This window comes from Panicum virgatum, chromosome 2K (assembly GCF_016808335.1).
Source record: "Panicum virgatum strain AP13 chromosome 2K, P.virgatum_v5, whole genome shotgun sequence".
NCBI lineage: Eukaryota > Viridiplantae > Streptophyta > Magnoliopsida > Poales > Poaceae > Panicum > Panicum virgatum.
Window position 1 is genome coordinate 9,410,786 of NC_053137.1, and position 13,150 is coordinate 9,423,935.

At 43.5% G+C, this 13,150-nt stretch overlaps 1 protein-coding gene across 1 annotated transcript; it reads right to left on the bottom strand.

The window, feature by feature from the left end:
- Window positions 1–838: 838 nt before the first annotated feature.
- LOC120695892 lies at window positions 839–1,795 on the bottom strand. Its single transcript, XM_039979102.1, has 2 exons — window positions 1,491–1,795; window positions 839–1,414 (listed from the first exon to the last, which is right to left on the bottom strand). The coding sequence occupies exons 1-2, from the start codon at window positions 1,782–1,784 to the stop codon at window positions 1,091–1,093; spliced, it is 618 nt and encodes a 205-aa protein (XP_039835036.1). The 5' UTR covers window positions 1,785–1,795; the 3' UTR covers window positions 839–1,090.
- Between the last annotated feature and the right edge of the window lie 11,355 nt (window positions 1,796–13,150).

Here is a 13,150-nt window from a genome sequence, read left to right on the forward strand (position 1 = left end):
TTCATTTTTACTGTTCACTTAGTATGTCATATATTTTGATTAGGGTTTGTGTGGCAAATGCATATGAACGATTGCCTCTACCTAGCGGTGTTCCTGTGCCGATGTGTTTTTGCGGCGATCCTTTCAAGGTTGCCAAATCCGACGAAGAAGACACGTATCGGTAGAGGTATTGGATGTGTTCGAATTATGCATTTGAGCCTTCGCCTCGGATGATCTGCATTGGATTGATGGTGGGAATTGTCTATTTTGTTGTGCTAACCTGTTTCCTAATTTTTTTATGTGTATGATTAAATGCCAAACATTAAATATTTTGCAGACCCCTCCACCGCTATGTGATTTTGAGCAGGGGATTGATACTGAGATCAAGTAGGAAGACAAAGAATGGATGGAGAAGTTGAAGGGCTGGGATGCAGAGCGCGAGGAGTGGGTGGAGAGCAGGTGCAAAGAGGAGGCAGCAGAGAAGGAGCGCGAAGCAGAGATGCGAATGAGGCATGAAGTTGAGGCAAGGGAGGTCAGAGAGAAAAACCTAGAGTGTGCTCGTCGTGCGAAAGCAGCAATGGAGGAGAATCCCGTTGCTCTGAGGAAGGGGAAGTGGCCTCATTGCATGCAGTAGTATCCTTCAGTTGGTAGATGTATGGACTAGTCTTGGACAAAGTTGTCGAGTATTTCATTTTCAGTGTGTTGTCATGTGGTGGACCATTTGTTATGTCGTTCTGCTGTTAGATGTATCCTTCAGTCATGGACTCGATTTCTTTGTTGTCATGTACTGCATCATGAATTGGATTATTGTGTTGGTGAATTATTCATGTCGGTAAGCAAAGTAATAGGAGGCTGGACAGAAAGTCAAACGAGCTAATACTACTAAAAGCAGGAATGGACGTTGCACAAATTGTCATCACACAACAGTTGCAGTGGCATGTAATTGCACATGTTTCATAACTAAACCTAACATGCCTTAGGGAATTGAAATCACGCCATCACAGAACAGTTGCAGTGGCATGTAATGGCACTAGTGCCATAACTAAACTTAACATGCCTTAGGGAATTTAAATCACGCCATCACACAACATTACAGGAAGTGGCAATGGACTTAGTAGTGTCCCCACATAGAAAACTGAGTTGCGCCTTCTCCATAGTATCCTCCCATGCTTGGTGGCGGCGGCGGGGGAGGAGGAGGAGGAGGTGTAGGACCCTTATTCTTGTGATATGGGCACTTGCAATAGGAATCAGTGCAGAGTACCTCCTGTGAATTGGTATCATCGGTGTTGATATCATCTTCCACATTACCGGCGCTCACTTCCCTTTCTAGATCGAAGATACAATTCTGAAGATAGTAGATGTACTCCACATGCGGATGAAAAGGAGGAGGATCGACCCATCTAGCGAACTTGTAGCCTTCCGGAGCCTCGGAAGACTAAAACAGACAAACCCGTGTAAATTTTATAAAACATGAGAAAATTATTGTGTAAAGGAGGAGTGATATCAAGTACCCATGCTCGCGGGCATCTGAAGAAGTGACGACCTTCATCCATCCCCTCGGTCATCATCTGCACTATGCAGTCCTCACCATGCGAACATTTTGGCCACTCTTCTTTGCGATTATTGTATCCCCTCAGCGGGATGTTGTTGCTGAACTCAGATTTGCACTCAACTAGAAACTCATATACAGCTTCCCCAAAGAAGTTTGGACCAATAGGTCCGTCCCACACAATGTGAGGACCCTTCCTTGCCCCCTTTCCGCTCGCACGGCCTAAACCCTTTCCACTAGAAGACCCTCCAAACATGACAGCATCAATTGAGCTGTTGGCTTTAAGTTGCGTCTCAACCGATGCGTGTATATATAGGCGAAGGTGTGTTTAGTATTAGTTCAGAGGAGACGTAAATGTATTTGAAAAGCCTACTTAGTATCACTGAAAAGTCTATTGCGAAGGACGCTGAAAAGGCTACTTAGACGTGTCTGTACTTTTCTGAAACATGTTTCGCAGAGGATTAGACAGTACAGGCAAGTGTTGTCACATCTTTCTGCAAATGGTACATATAGGTGTACTGCAAAGCTGGAAGGACGCTGAAAAGGCTAGACTTGTGTTGTCACGTCTGTCTGGGAAAAAACTTGTATATGCCGTAGTAATTAACAAATATGATATTACTTGCAATAATTTTTCCATATCACAAATCATCTAGGTTGAATTTTAGGTTGAATTTTAAAATAAATTCATTTAGGTTGAATTTTGACTATAAATAAATTCATTTAGGTTGAATTTTAAAATATGATAGCGATGTAACTAGATTCATCTCGAAATGTAGTTTTGTAAAAGTATATATATTGACTATATTTCATAATTTTTTATAGAAAAAAAGATAGTGGTCACAGTTGTTTTTGAAAATTGTGTCGATGTCTAAAATGACTTCATTTACCAACCTGGAGGGAGTATTTGCTCTTAGATTACTCTGTGTCTGCTATTTTGAAAATATTAACTCAAACGACACTATCGCCTACTTCCAAATTGTTGGCGACTACCATTCCAAAAGTTTAATTTTACTTCGTGATTCTGTATTATTGACATTTGCCATTGCGAAAACACTAGCAAAAAACCCCCAAATTGTAGATGACTACATATGAATATCATGGTCGTGAGGAGAGAAACCAAGAAACATTTCTTTGCGCAAAGCTACGACTATACTAGAGAAATTCTAGAAAGGCGACATTATCAACATCTATGTATGCATCACATCAAAATCTTAAATCACATGTTTCATAAAGTTTCGATATCCATGCAGGTGCCAGCAATAAACAGAAAAAATTATGTAATTTAAATCACGGAAAAAATTCGCAAGGGCTTCCCTTGTTTTACGAACATTATGGAACCCACAAACATAGCAAGTGCACATCGATAATAGTAATGGAAACAAATGACAAGTATAGTATGCCCATGATAAATAACCGACATCCAAACAGTCCAAACAGTCCATAGTGTTGAAACATAAAAAATAACAAGTCCAGACAGTCCATAAAGTTCATATGTACAAACCATTTCACTCCAAATAATCCCTCACTGCCTCCTAGTCCTACCCCTGCCCTTCCCAAGAGCGTCCGTGCCTGGAGTGTAGGCGTCACGAGGACAGCGTGCCTGTGCGCGCAAGGCTGCATCTGCTGTGTCGAAGGAGCATCTTCCAGCTGAGACAATCCAATCTCCTCGGCTTCCTCCTCCTCGAAAGTAGCCCGTGTACCACGGGACGAGCTCTGCAATGGAGGCCATAGAAGTGCCAACACCTGCAGAGGTGTGGGTGAAGCCGTGCACGTCCCTTTGTACCGAAGTCCTGCAACCAAGACGGCTAGCAGCACGGCATAGCCATTTTGCAATTCTCTGTATTGAAACTTTTAGTAAGTGCACAAATTTGATTAATAGGTTGATGTTAATACACATAACCGTTGCGAACTTACTTCAAGAAAAGTGTTCAGTGTGCCCTCGTCCACATCTCATCATGGAAATCTCTCGATGTCGACTATGGTTTGCCTCAGTGAGTTGCCCTGAAAACAACGAAAGGTAGTGGTTACTCGCCATATGTAATCGAATTATGCTAATGATTTTAATTTGTGCAATAATGTAATTGCAAGCTAACATAACACACAATCCAATGGTGGTGCAACGGTGGGTACCCCGGAATCTGCTTCTCTACAGCATTGAGTATACCCTGGTGCCTATCTAAAATGACACAAACCTCCCTGCCAGGGCCTACAACATGTCTCCGAACAAGCCGCAAGAACCATTCCTAGCTGTCTTTGTTCTCCCTCTCCACCAAAGCAAATGCCAAAGGAAGCAATGAATTGTTAGCATCACATGCAATGACTATCAATAGTGTGCCCATATACTTGCCCAGGAGGAATGTACCATCAATGGAAAACACCGGACGACAATGCCTGAAGGCCTCCACGGACTAGGGAAAACACCAGAAAGTAGGGAAGAATATCTGTCTCCCGTTCCTCCATTCATCCGGCTTTGGGATGTTCTCATAATGCATGCCTGTATTTGCTGTTTTCATTGCATTAAACAGTGCTGGCGACTTCTCATAAGCCTCCTCCCAGTCCCCATATATCATCTTCCAGGCCCGTTGCTTTGCCCGCCATGCTTTTCTGTACTTTATCTTGTAATGAAATAGCTTCTCATTCAATTCAATAATTGACCTAAACTTCATGTTGGACTACTCCTTTAATATTGAGTACAACCTTGATGCAATGAGGGTAGATGTTAGCTGTCGATGTCTCTATTCTAGCTCTTCCTCGGCACAAGTGTGTGGTCCTACAACCTTTGTGATCTTGAACTTTCTCGTGACCTTCTGTTTCCGAGCACAGACCCGACAATTGCAATTTGCCTTGTTGCACACCATTGTGTAACGTCTCTGCACATAAAAATGCCTAACCTTGAAAGGCCTTTTCCGTTTCACTGAATACTCCTGCAACCACCTCGGCAGTGTAGGCAAGTCCCTGAACACAATGCCCTTCTTAATTTCAACCACTTCGTCATCACCATGCTCACGGCACTGTAGCAGCTCATCTTCTCTTCCTTCTGCATATGCCTTGTCAAGATTCCTGTCATCGCTAAATTCAGAAACTTCTGGATCAATATCAGGACAAACAAGTCTGATGAGCTCTCTATCTTCTGCGCTCAATGGGGGTAGAGGACCGTCATCATCTGAATCTACAGCTCTAACAATGTCATAAGGCTCCTCTTGATCAGGAATCAAGCATTCCACACTATTAGAGCCCCGCACAGTATTGACTGGTGGAGGGTCTGGAGGAAAACCAATATTATGAGGGCCCTCTCCTGCATTTAAGCCACATATAGAAAAAGGCATTGGTACCAAGAAATGGAATCAAGGCTCAAATCGAAATGGAAATGAAAATGTTTAACAAAGTCACGTACTTGGATGGTCTTGACTCATAGGAATCTCCTAAGGAGGCATACCAACATCAAGAAAAATCCCAACTTGATTCGGGCAAGATTGCGCATCAGGGACCCGAACCACATCTTCAACATCGATATGAGTGTTGGCTAACGGCAGTTCTGCGACTGCCAGATTACCCCGTTCTTGCGATAGCACATGAGGGTTGGATGCTCATTACGGGTTGGACACACTGGAGGGTGGGATCATTTGACACCTTCCGCATAATCAAATCTAAACATTGGATCTCATTCTTCATGACAGTATTGACATACCTCTTCCCACTCAATCTCTGATGCAATCCTGACATACCAAGATCTGCGGTGCCGAGCTCGGCGCCAAGATTCACGGCGCCGAGCCTCGACCACGTCAGACTCCAGGTCACCCAGCTGGTTGAGCGGGCATGGCACCTTAGCACCGCAGACTATGGCGCCGAGACGTGTTATCTTGGCGCCATGGTCTACGGCGTCGAGCCCCAGGGTCCATTTCCGCAAATCATTACGAAAAGGGCCTATATGTGAAAAACTTTTACAAAAAGGGCTAGAAAGCAAAAAAAAAAGCAGTCGCCGCGAGTTAAGGCACGTACGCGCATATACGGCGGTGCTGGCTGATCAGTGAGCGCGCCACGAAGGATCTCAACAATCGATCTCCGATATTATGTTTTTTTTTTTCGTTTTTGGAAACAACACAACACGTTTGCAGCAGCCCCAGTTTTCCTTTCACGGCCTCGCGGGTCTTCTGCCGGTTCTGCGTGACTCCGCACCCTGCTGCATGCACCACGGTCCACGGCACCCCCCGCCAGATTCTGCATGCACCCAATTAGTGGTGGGCCCCAGCATCCCATTCCCAAAGTGGCCGCCGTGAGGCCACGCGTTACTACATGCACTTCTGCACCACGGCGAGATTACGCATGCGCCCCAGGTGGTGGTGGGCCCACCATCCCATTCCCTTTTGACTTCCTCAAATCCAATGTTTAGAGGATCTCCAGCAGTTTGGCAAATCGAGTTGCCATCTTTGGTTTTTGGCAAAAACGTTAAAAATACTCCGCCAATAATTTGGCAACTTGGGAAAAACCAGCCTCCAACGCGTAAATATACGCGCGCGGCGCGCGGTTGGCATCTTGGTTTCTAGTTAGGTGGGAGGGTGAAAAAAAACAGAGAAGGGTTCCTGATTTAAGTTTTCAAGAGGTGGAAGGGCATAAATATAATTTTGTTTCTCTCTCAGGGTTCCTGATGTAAGTTAGATATGGATTTGGCAAGTGAATTATGCCAAACTGTTGGAGATAAATTCTTTTTTTACTTGGTATATCTTTTTAGAAGTTGGCAAAACACAAGATATGCCAAGTAAAATATGACAAACTCTTGGAGATGCTCTTAGTTGTTTTTAAAAAGAATCAATTGTTAAATGTATAATTTATATGCATAACTTAGTATACAAAAAATTATATAAAGCAAAAGAAAGTGCACTCAGATGTATAGCAAAAAAAGAAGAAAATAATTTATACAACAAACTTGTGTTGCTAAAGTATGAAAAAATATGTTTATTTGATAAATTTATATATATAACTTTTATGGGAAGAATCATATAATTAACATTTCCATCAAAACTTTGTTGCAAACAAATTTGAAGAGAAAAAAAAGTTGTGCAGAAAGATAATTCTCAGAAGGAAAGAAATATTGATATAACTTATGCAAAAGAATTCGTTCACAAAAGAACTTATTCAAAAGAAAGCAAAACAATTATATAAAGTTTAACTTATGCAGAAAAGAAGCCAAAACTAATATAATATGTATATATAACTTCTCCAATAACAAAGTTATTGTATCCGTTGCAACAATTTTTTGGGAGGGAAAATAAGGAAACGAAAGAAAAAAACAAGCACTCGCCTCCGGCACGCGGCAGCGCTGCTTGCTGTGCCTATGCTGGGTGGCTGGCAGCAACTCGGTGGCGCAGCAGCTCTCCGATGTGAAGGATAAAAGAGAAAAAAAAGAATAGGGTAGAAAATAGATGAGACGAGTCAGGTGGGAAGGAAAAATGAGGGTAGAAAGCAGTTGATAGTTGGTAGGGCCACGCACGTGAGAGCAGTGCAGGCAACTCGCACGGTCGGAGAATCGACTCCCGCCCATAAACGCCGGGGCCAGCAGCTACGGGGCCAACTCGTACAGTGGGCTGATTTCTACACGAGCCCGTGAAAGCTGCTCTTGCCGAGCATCCTCACTCGAGTAAGCTTTTCAGACAACTGCGGAGAAAGATTTATTGTGCTTTAAGGGCCTGATTTTGTACGACAATGTTGCGTTTGTTAGACACTATACGCTGTCTGCAAAAATATGAAATTTTACCACTAATTAATTTTTTTATTGTAAAACTAATTAGCCTGCTGCAAACATCATATTTGTGGACGTTTTATTTTGAACAGACAAAGCGGATCACTTTTTTTTTTAACTCTTGAATGTTACAGGGAAATCTCAAACGGAAATTCAGTTAAATAGCTAGAAGACCTCTTTTTTTTTAAGAAATAAGTAGAAGACCTCTTGTTACTTGTGACGCTAGTTCTACTTCTTCGCACCCTATACATCTAAGTAATCAAGATGTACTCCCTCCATATAGGAAATAGATGACGTTCAGGACAACGACACGGTCTTCAAAACATAACTTTAGCTGCTTATTTTTATAAAAATATTTATTGAAAAGTGATATATATATATATATATATTTTATGAAAGTGTTTTTTAAAACAAATCTATTCATATAATTTTCACTTTTTCAAATTCAATAACTTAAAAGCTATTCATGATTTATATTTCCAATGTTTGACTCAAATCTTGTCCAAAACGACATCTAAATCCTATATGGAGGGAGTACTTGTGACTGCAACAAACATTCAAGATGGTCAAATGCTGTCGTAACACGAAATATAACAATACCCGGGCGTGTCCTGAACAGGTTACCACTGATGGCTAATGTTGGTTCTTTTTTTTGGAACCAACAATATTCGACAAGTGCGTTTCTATTGATTTCGCAGAAAAAAGTACAAAGTTATGCCCCTAAGAGGCCATAACCAAGAAAAAAAAACCCCCACAGAATTAGGCCCGCATCCACACTTCTACAGACTAGTAAAGCACATGCCCGTATCCACATTTCTACAAACTCTCATACCGCATTAAAGATAATCAATTCATTAACCCGTGCGCCTGAGTTAGCAATATTAGAGCATCTTCAAGAGTTTCTTCAAATCACACAAAGCCAAATCTCATTTAGCTAGCCATTTAGCTATCTAATGGGTGGGAAACCCAGCAGCTTCTCCATCCATCCTCTTCTCCTGCTGACTAGTGGGCCCCCGATCCATCTCCTTCTTCACGAGTTGCATCCGCCCGCTCCACCCCATCTCCCTCCGGCAGCCCGCTGCCATCTGCGTCCTTCCCCATGCCGCCGCCGGCCGCGTCCTCCCCCTCACCGCTGGCCCGGGAGTCGAGCCCGCCGCCATCTGCGTCCTTCCCCCGTGCCGCCGCCGGCCGCGTCGTCCCCTTCACCGCCGGCCTGGGAGTCGAGCCCGCCACCAGCCGCATCCTGCCCCTCATGCTGTTGAAAGTCTTGCCTCAGCTTTTCTTTGAGGTGGTACCAGCTTGAGACTGACAATGTTTGCAGATAAGAGTACCAGCTTGTGACTGGACCTTCACAAGCCATGTCGAATGACTTTGCCATGGTCGGATCGTCTCCGCCAGTAGAGGTGATTGTAGCTTCATATGCCATAAGGAATTGGGTTGGATCTGTTGATTCGTTGTACTTTGGGAGTTGGGTGGGTTTGTAGCCGAGAGGCTAAGGTGTTTGCTGTAGTGTTGCTGAAAGTGGAGAGTTGGGTAAAATGGGGGGTTTGGTGGGTATTGGTGGTGGGTGTCCTCTTGGCGAAGGTGATTCGTTTGGCGAAGGTTGTGGGTTTCTATTTGTTGTGATGTCTCCATTGAAGAGTGGAAGGGTATTTGGTTGTGGAGCATTTGGGTGCCCTCACAAGCTTTTTGTAGGTCTTCGACTTCGGTTTGCATTGCGGCTAGTCAACGACCCTCCGGTTTGCACTACTACAGAAATGGTTTGTAGGGGCGGGTAGAATAGCATTTTTAGGGGCGGGCGCGATACCCACCCCTGTCTCTCGCTGCTATAAATCAAGATTTCTTGGGGCGGGTCAAGGCATCAGGCGCCCCTGAAAAAGGTTTTTCAGGGGCGGGCAATGGCCTTACCCGCCCCTCAAAATGAGACAGGGGCGGCTTGTGGCACAACCCGCCCCGGAAAATTGGTTCCCACCCCACCCGTTTTTGAAATTTGTTTCCCGCCAATTTTTACCAAATATGTTTCCCACTTCTGTTTGAATTTTCACATATCAAGCTAGCGCGCAATTAGGGATGGCAACGGGTCGGGTATGGTGCGGGTAGAGCAAATACCCGCCCGCAACAATACCCGAAACTTTAAGGCATACCCGTACCCGTGAAGTCTAGCGGGTAAAATTTTATACCCATACCCACCGGGTACGGGTCAGATTTCGGGTACCCATCGGGTATTTTAATAATAGCATAAATAACCTATCATTTGGTCGAATTGACTAGCATATTTTGAATTTATCATCCATATAAGCGAACGCAAAGCATTAGTAGAACTAAACGGACCATCTTGCATCATTTTTTTTATTTTTATCATCTATTTTGTAGTTGTATGTAAGTATATGCGTTCAATTCTAGTTATTTTTTTCATCTAAAAAATGTAACAATGATCATACGCTTCACTACAAATAATAAGCAAAATGTAAATGTCATTTTCACATATATTAGTTCACACAATCTCACTATCCATCTATTTAGTTCATACAATCACAAGAAAATGAGACATAAAATTTGTGAATGATACAAGTTCACTAGATTATTTTTTATATTTCAGGTACCCAACGGGTACCCGCGGCGCGGGTAAAATTTTATACCCATACCCATACCCGCGGGTAAAATTTCATACCCATACCCTCACCCATCGGGTCAGGTATCCGCGGGTAAAATTGCCATCCCTACGCGCAATTGAGGATTTTCTGATCGATGATGCTTAAATATAACTAATTACATATTCGAAAAAAAATTATAAAGAAAGTATTAGTATAGTGTATCATTAGAGTACATACATTCATCATGAAATTGCACATAGAATTAATTGCATAGTTTTGTCCTATTTCTTCTGACTAATGCTACTATAGCCGGCTCGGAGTTGCTGATTGTCCCACTGACAGAGGCTTCTATATTTTGAGTCAGTTGACAGTTCATGCTCCGGATGAATAAAATATCCATCTATATGGACCACTTCATGCAATATGAAACGACATAAATCATCAACTACATTGAGAAGTTGTCGCTCATGGAGTGGACCTTGGTGTTTTTCCCGTGAAGCCTGCAAATAAAACATCCATTAGATGCAAGCAGAAAAATATGCAATTATGCTTCTATTCCTAGCAAAATATAGACCCTTATACATTGGGAATCTGTTGTGTATCTATGGAGCTCCCACATGTGCTCGCACAGGTAGTATCCACAGTACACAGAACCTGCAGGTTGCTTGTGGCATGGAAAGTGTGTGCGTATCACCATTTCTTCTTGTCTATCTGGGGGATGAATTCCTCCTTTGAAAATGTAGTGCTTGTAAGCCCTGTTATTTTATGGAAAAATAAAATAAGAAGTTACTTATATATGGAAGATTTAGTATGATGTCCAATATGATATATGAAAAAATAAATGTAGAGGATAACAATTTCGTTAACATTTTTAGGATGGATAGGAATTCTGCGTATGTTTTTTTCTCAAAATCAGCAGAGTCAAATACAAGCATTTTTTCGAGCTTCGGCTGTAACATAATTGCAATCCAGTGATTTCTACAAAAATATCATATAGGCATTTAGTCGAAGCAAGTGCATATTATAACAAATGATTGAAATTACACATACCGGAAGTGGTATGGTGCCCATATGACATCCCTATCCTGCCACAATTGCATCTGAAGCGATATGTATGCACCTACTTTCCTTACGATATCTTTGTGTAACTCTCTTCGCTTTGCAGCTTTTGCTTTGTGCGTTGAACACTTGTTCAGCTCTTCGTGGTCATCCTTCCACAATATTGGCCCGTAATGCCTTGACTCACAAATAGCGAACAGGTCAAGGAACGTAACCTTACGATTTATAGCATCCGCTTGTCATTGTTGCATCTTGTAGAATGAAATGTCCCAACTAATTAGATATGTATGCATATATAATTATAGGTCATTGCATATAAGGTATCAGTTTGGATGCAACACTTACATGCACCAGAGTCTGACCATTTCTATGTTGAGTTCTTTGAGACGGAACATGTCTTGGATCTCTTCAAAATCGAACATGATATCATTGATACCCTCAGATTTGGGTCCAAAAATATCGGGATCATACTGAGCCCAAATGGTTTTGAGTCCAAGTCTACATGCTCTTTGTGTACCAACTATGCATCATCTTCATAAAAGGAGGAACCCCTTCCATCAAAGAGTCGGGTAGAAATGGCATACCATATTCAAATTTTAGCGGACATTCCGGTAAATCTGCTATGTCATCAACCCCAACATAATGATGGAAGTCGTAGTCAGTGCGGGGCAAGGAAAAGCCCGGTCGTCTGGTGACACTAGAATTCGAAACATCCTTTGATTTATCCTTGGACTTATCCTTTGAGCTCTGCTTGGTGTTTTCTGCGTGCCATCTATTTACAATCTCTGAGTCTTCCTTCTCATAAGACCGTATCACTCGTGGTACATACTGGCCATGTTGTGGTGGTGGAATTGAGCCCGTGTGCGCTTGTGGTGATTCTTGCCTAGGTGCTGATGATGCTTGAACTGGTAGACGAGATGATCCGGAAGCAGGAGCTGGTGGTGATGTTGGAGCTGGTGGCGAAGGTAGAGGTGGTGGTTCGGAAGCTGGAGCTCGTGACGATGCAGGAGCTAGTTGCGGTGATGCTGGAGCTGGTGGCGAAGATGGAGCTTGAGGAGCTGGTGGCGAAGGTGGAGCTGGACGAGCTGGTGGCGATGGTGGAGCTGGTGGAGATGCTGGAGCTGGTGGCGAAGATGGAGCTTGAGGAGATGGTGGCGAAGGTGGAGCTGCAGGAGCTGTTGGCGATGGTGGAGCTGGTGGAGATGCTGGAGCTTGTGGCGATGTTGGCGGGGCCGGTACATATAGTAGAGCTGGTAGAGACTGTTGTGGTGATGGCGAGGTAAGATTTGGCGAAACAAGCAGTATAATATCTCGCTTGTGCCACAGCATGGTGATGCCAACGCATTGTCCAAGCATGGTCTTCCCATCTGCAGTGGGGATGTCTATCTCGTTGTCTTCATAGCTTGATTTCAGGAGCTCCTGCACTCGTACCCATGCATATAGGGGCAGGATTGGTTTTCCCTCAAATAAAGCCCCAGCAGGATCCACGTGGGCCTTGGCAACTTCTTTCGTCTTCCCAGCTCTACCGATCGGATAGAGCAGCATGCATGGAGTAATAGTTGTTACAGAATCCATCGGGTATGGTTGTGCTGTCGTTGACGCAACACTGCTCTGAGCACATGTCGAATTCGATTGGGCTAATACCGAAGGGGGCATCATCACAAGCTGGCCAGACTGCTGCTTTGCAATTTGTGCAAATATTTCCTTAAATTTTGATTCTGCTGCTTGCTCTACCGCTTGTATCATCTCTTCCTTGTAGCGGTCATGCCTCTTGTAGGTTGACCGGTCCTCTTAGAACCCATCCTTAAATGACAACTTAGAGGACACGCCTCTGATGCGACCTCCATGCTCTTTGGACCCAAGGGCTGTACTAAGCACATCCTTATCCCTCTTGGCTTTGAACTTTCCTTGACTCTGAAGGTCGGTAAGTTCATACATTTTTTGTGCGACGGCCTCGGTCTGTGATTCATCAAAATGTGGCTTGCCATCCACTATCTTAGGCTTCCTTGCTTCAAGCCAGAACCAGCCACGATCAGTAAGGCCTTGAAAAGGGTCAGGTAGCCCTGATCGACCTTCCTTTGGTATCCCCCCGGGCCAAGACGGACTTTATGTACGTTGCTCAATGCTAGATCTCTATTTCTCTTGCTCAGAGCTAGAGATTCCTCAGAGTTCTTTTGCCGAACAAAGTCTTCCCATTGTTGTGGTGTGATGTCCCCATAATCTGCAAAAGGT

Excerpts from the sequence above, each read along its gene's own strand:
- LOC120695892 (XM_039979102.1), bottom strand. The coding sequence starts at position 1,784 with ATGTTTGGAGGGTCTTCTAGTGGAAAGGGTTTAGGCCGTGCGAGCGGA. Across the intron at positions 1,415-1,490 it reads TCAGATGCCCGCGAGCATGG|TCTTCCGAGGCTCCGGAAGG; the intron begins GTACTTGATATC and ends TGTCTGTTTTAG.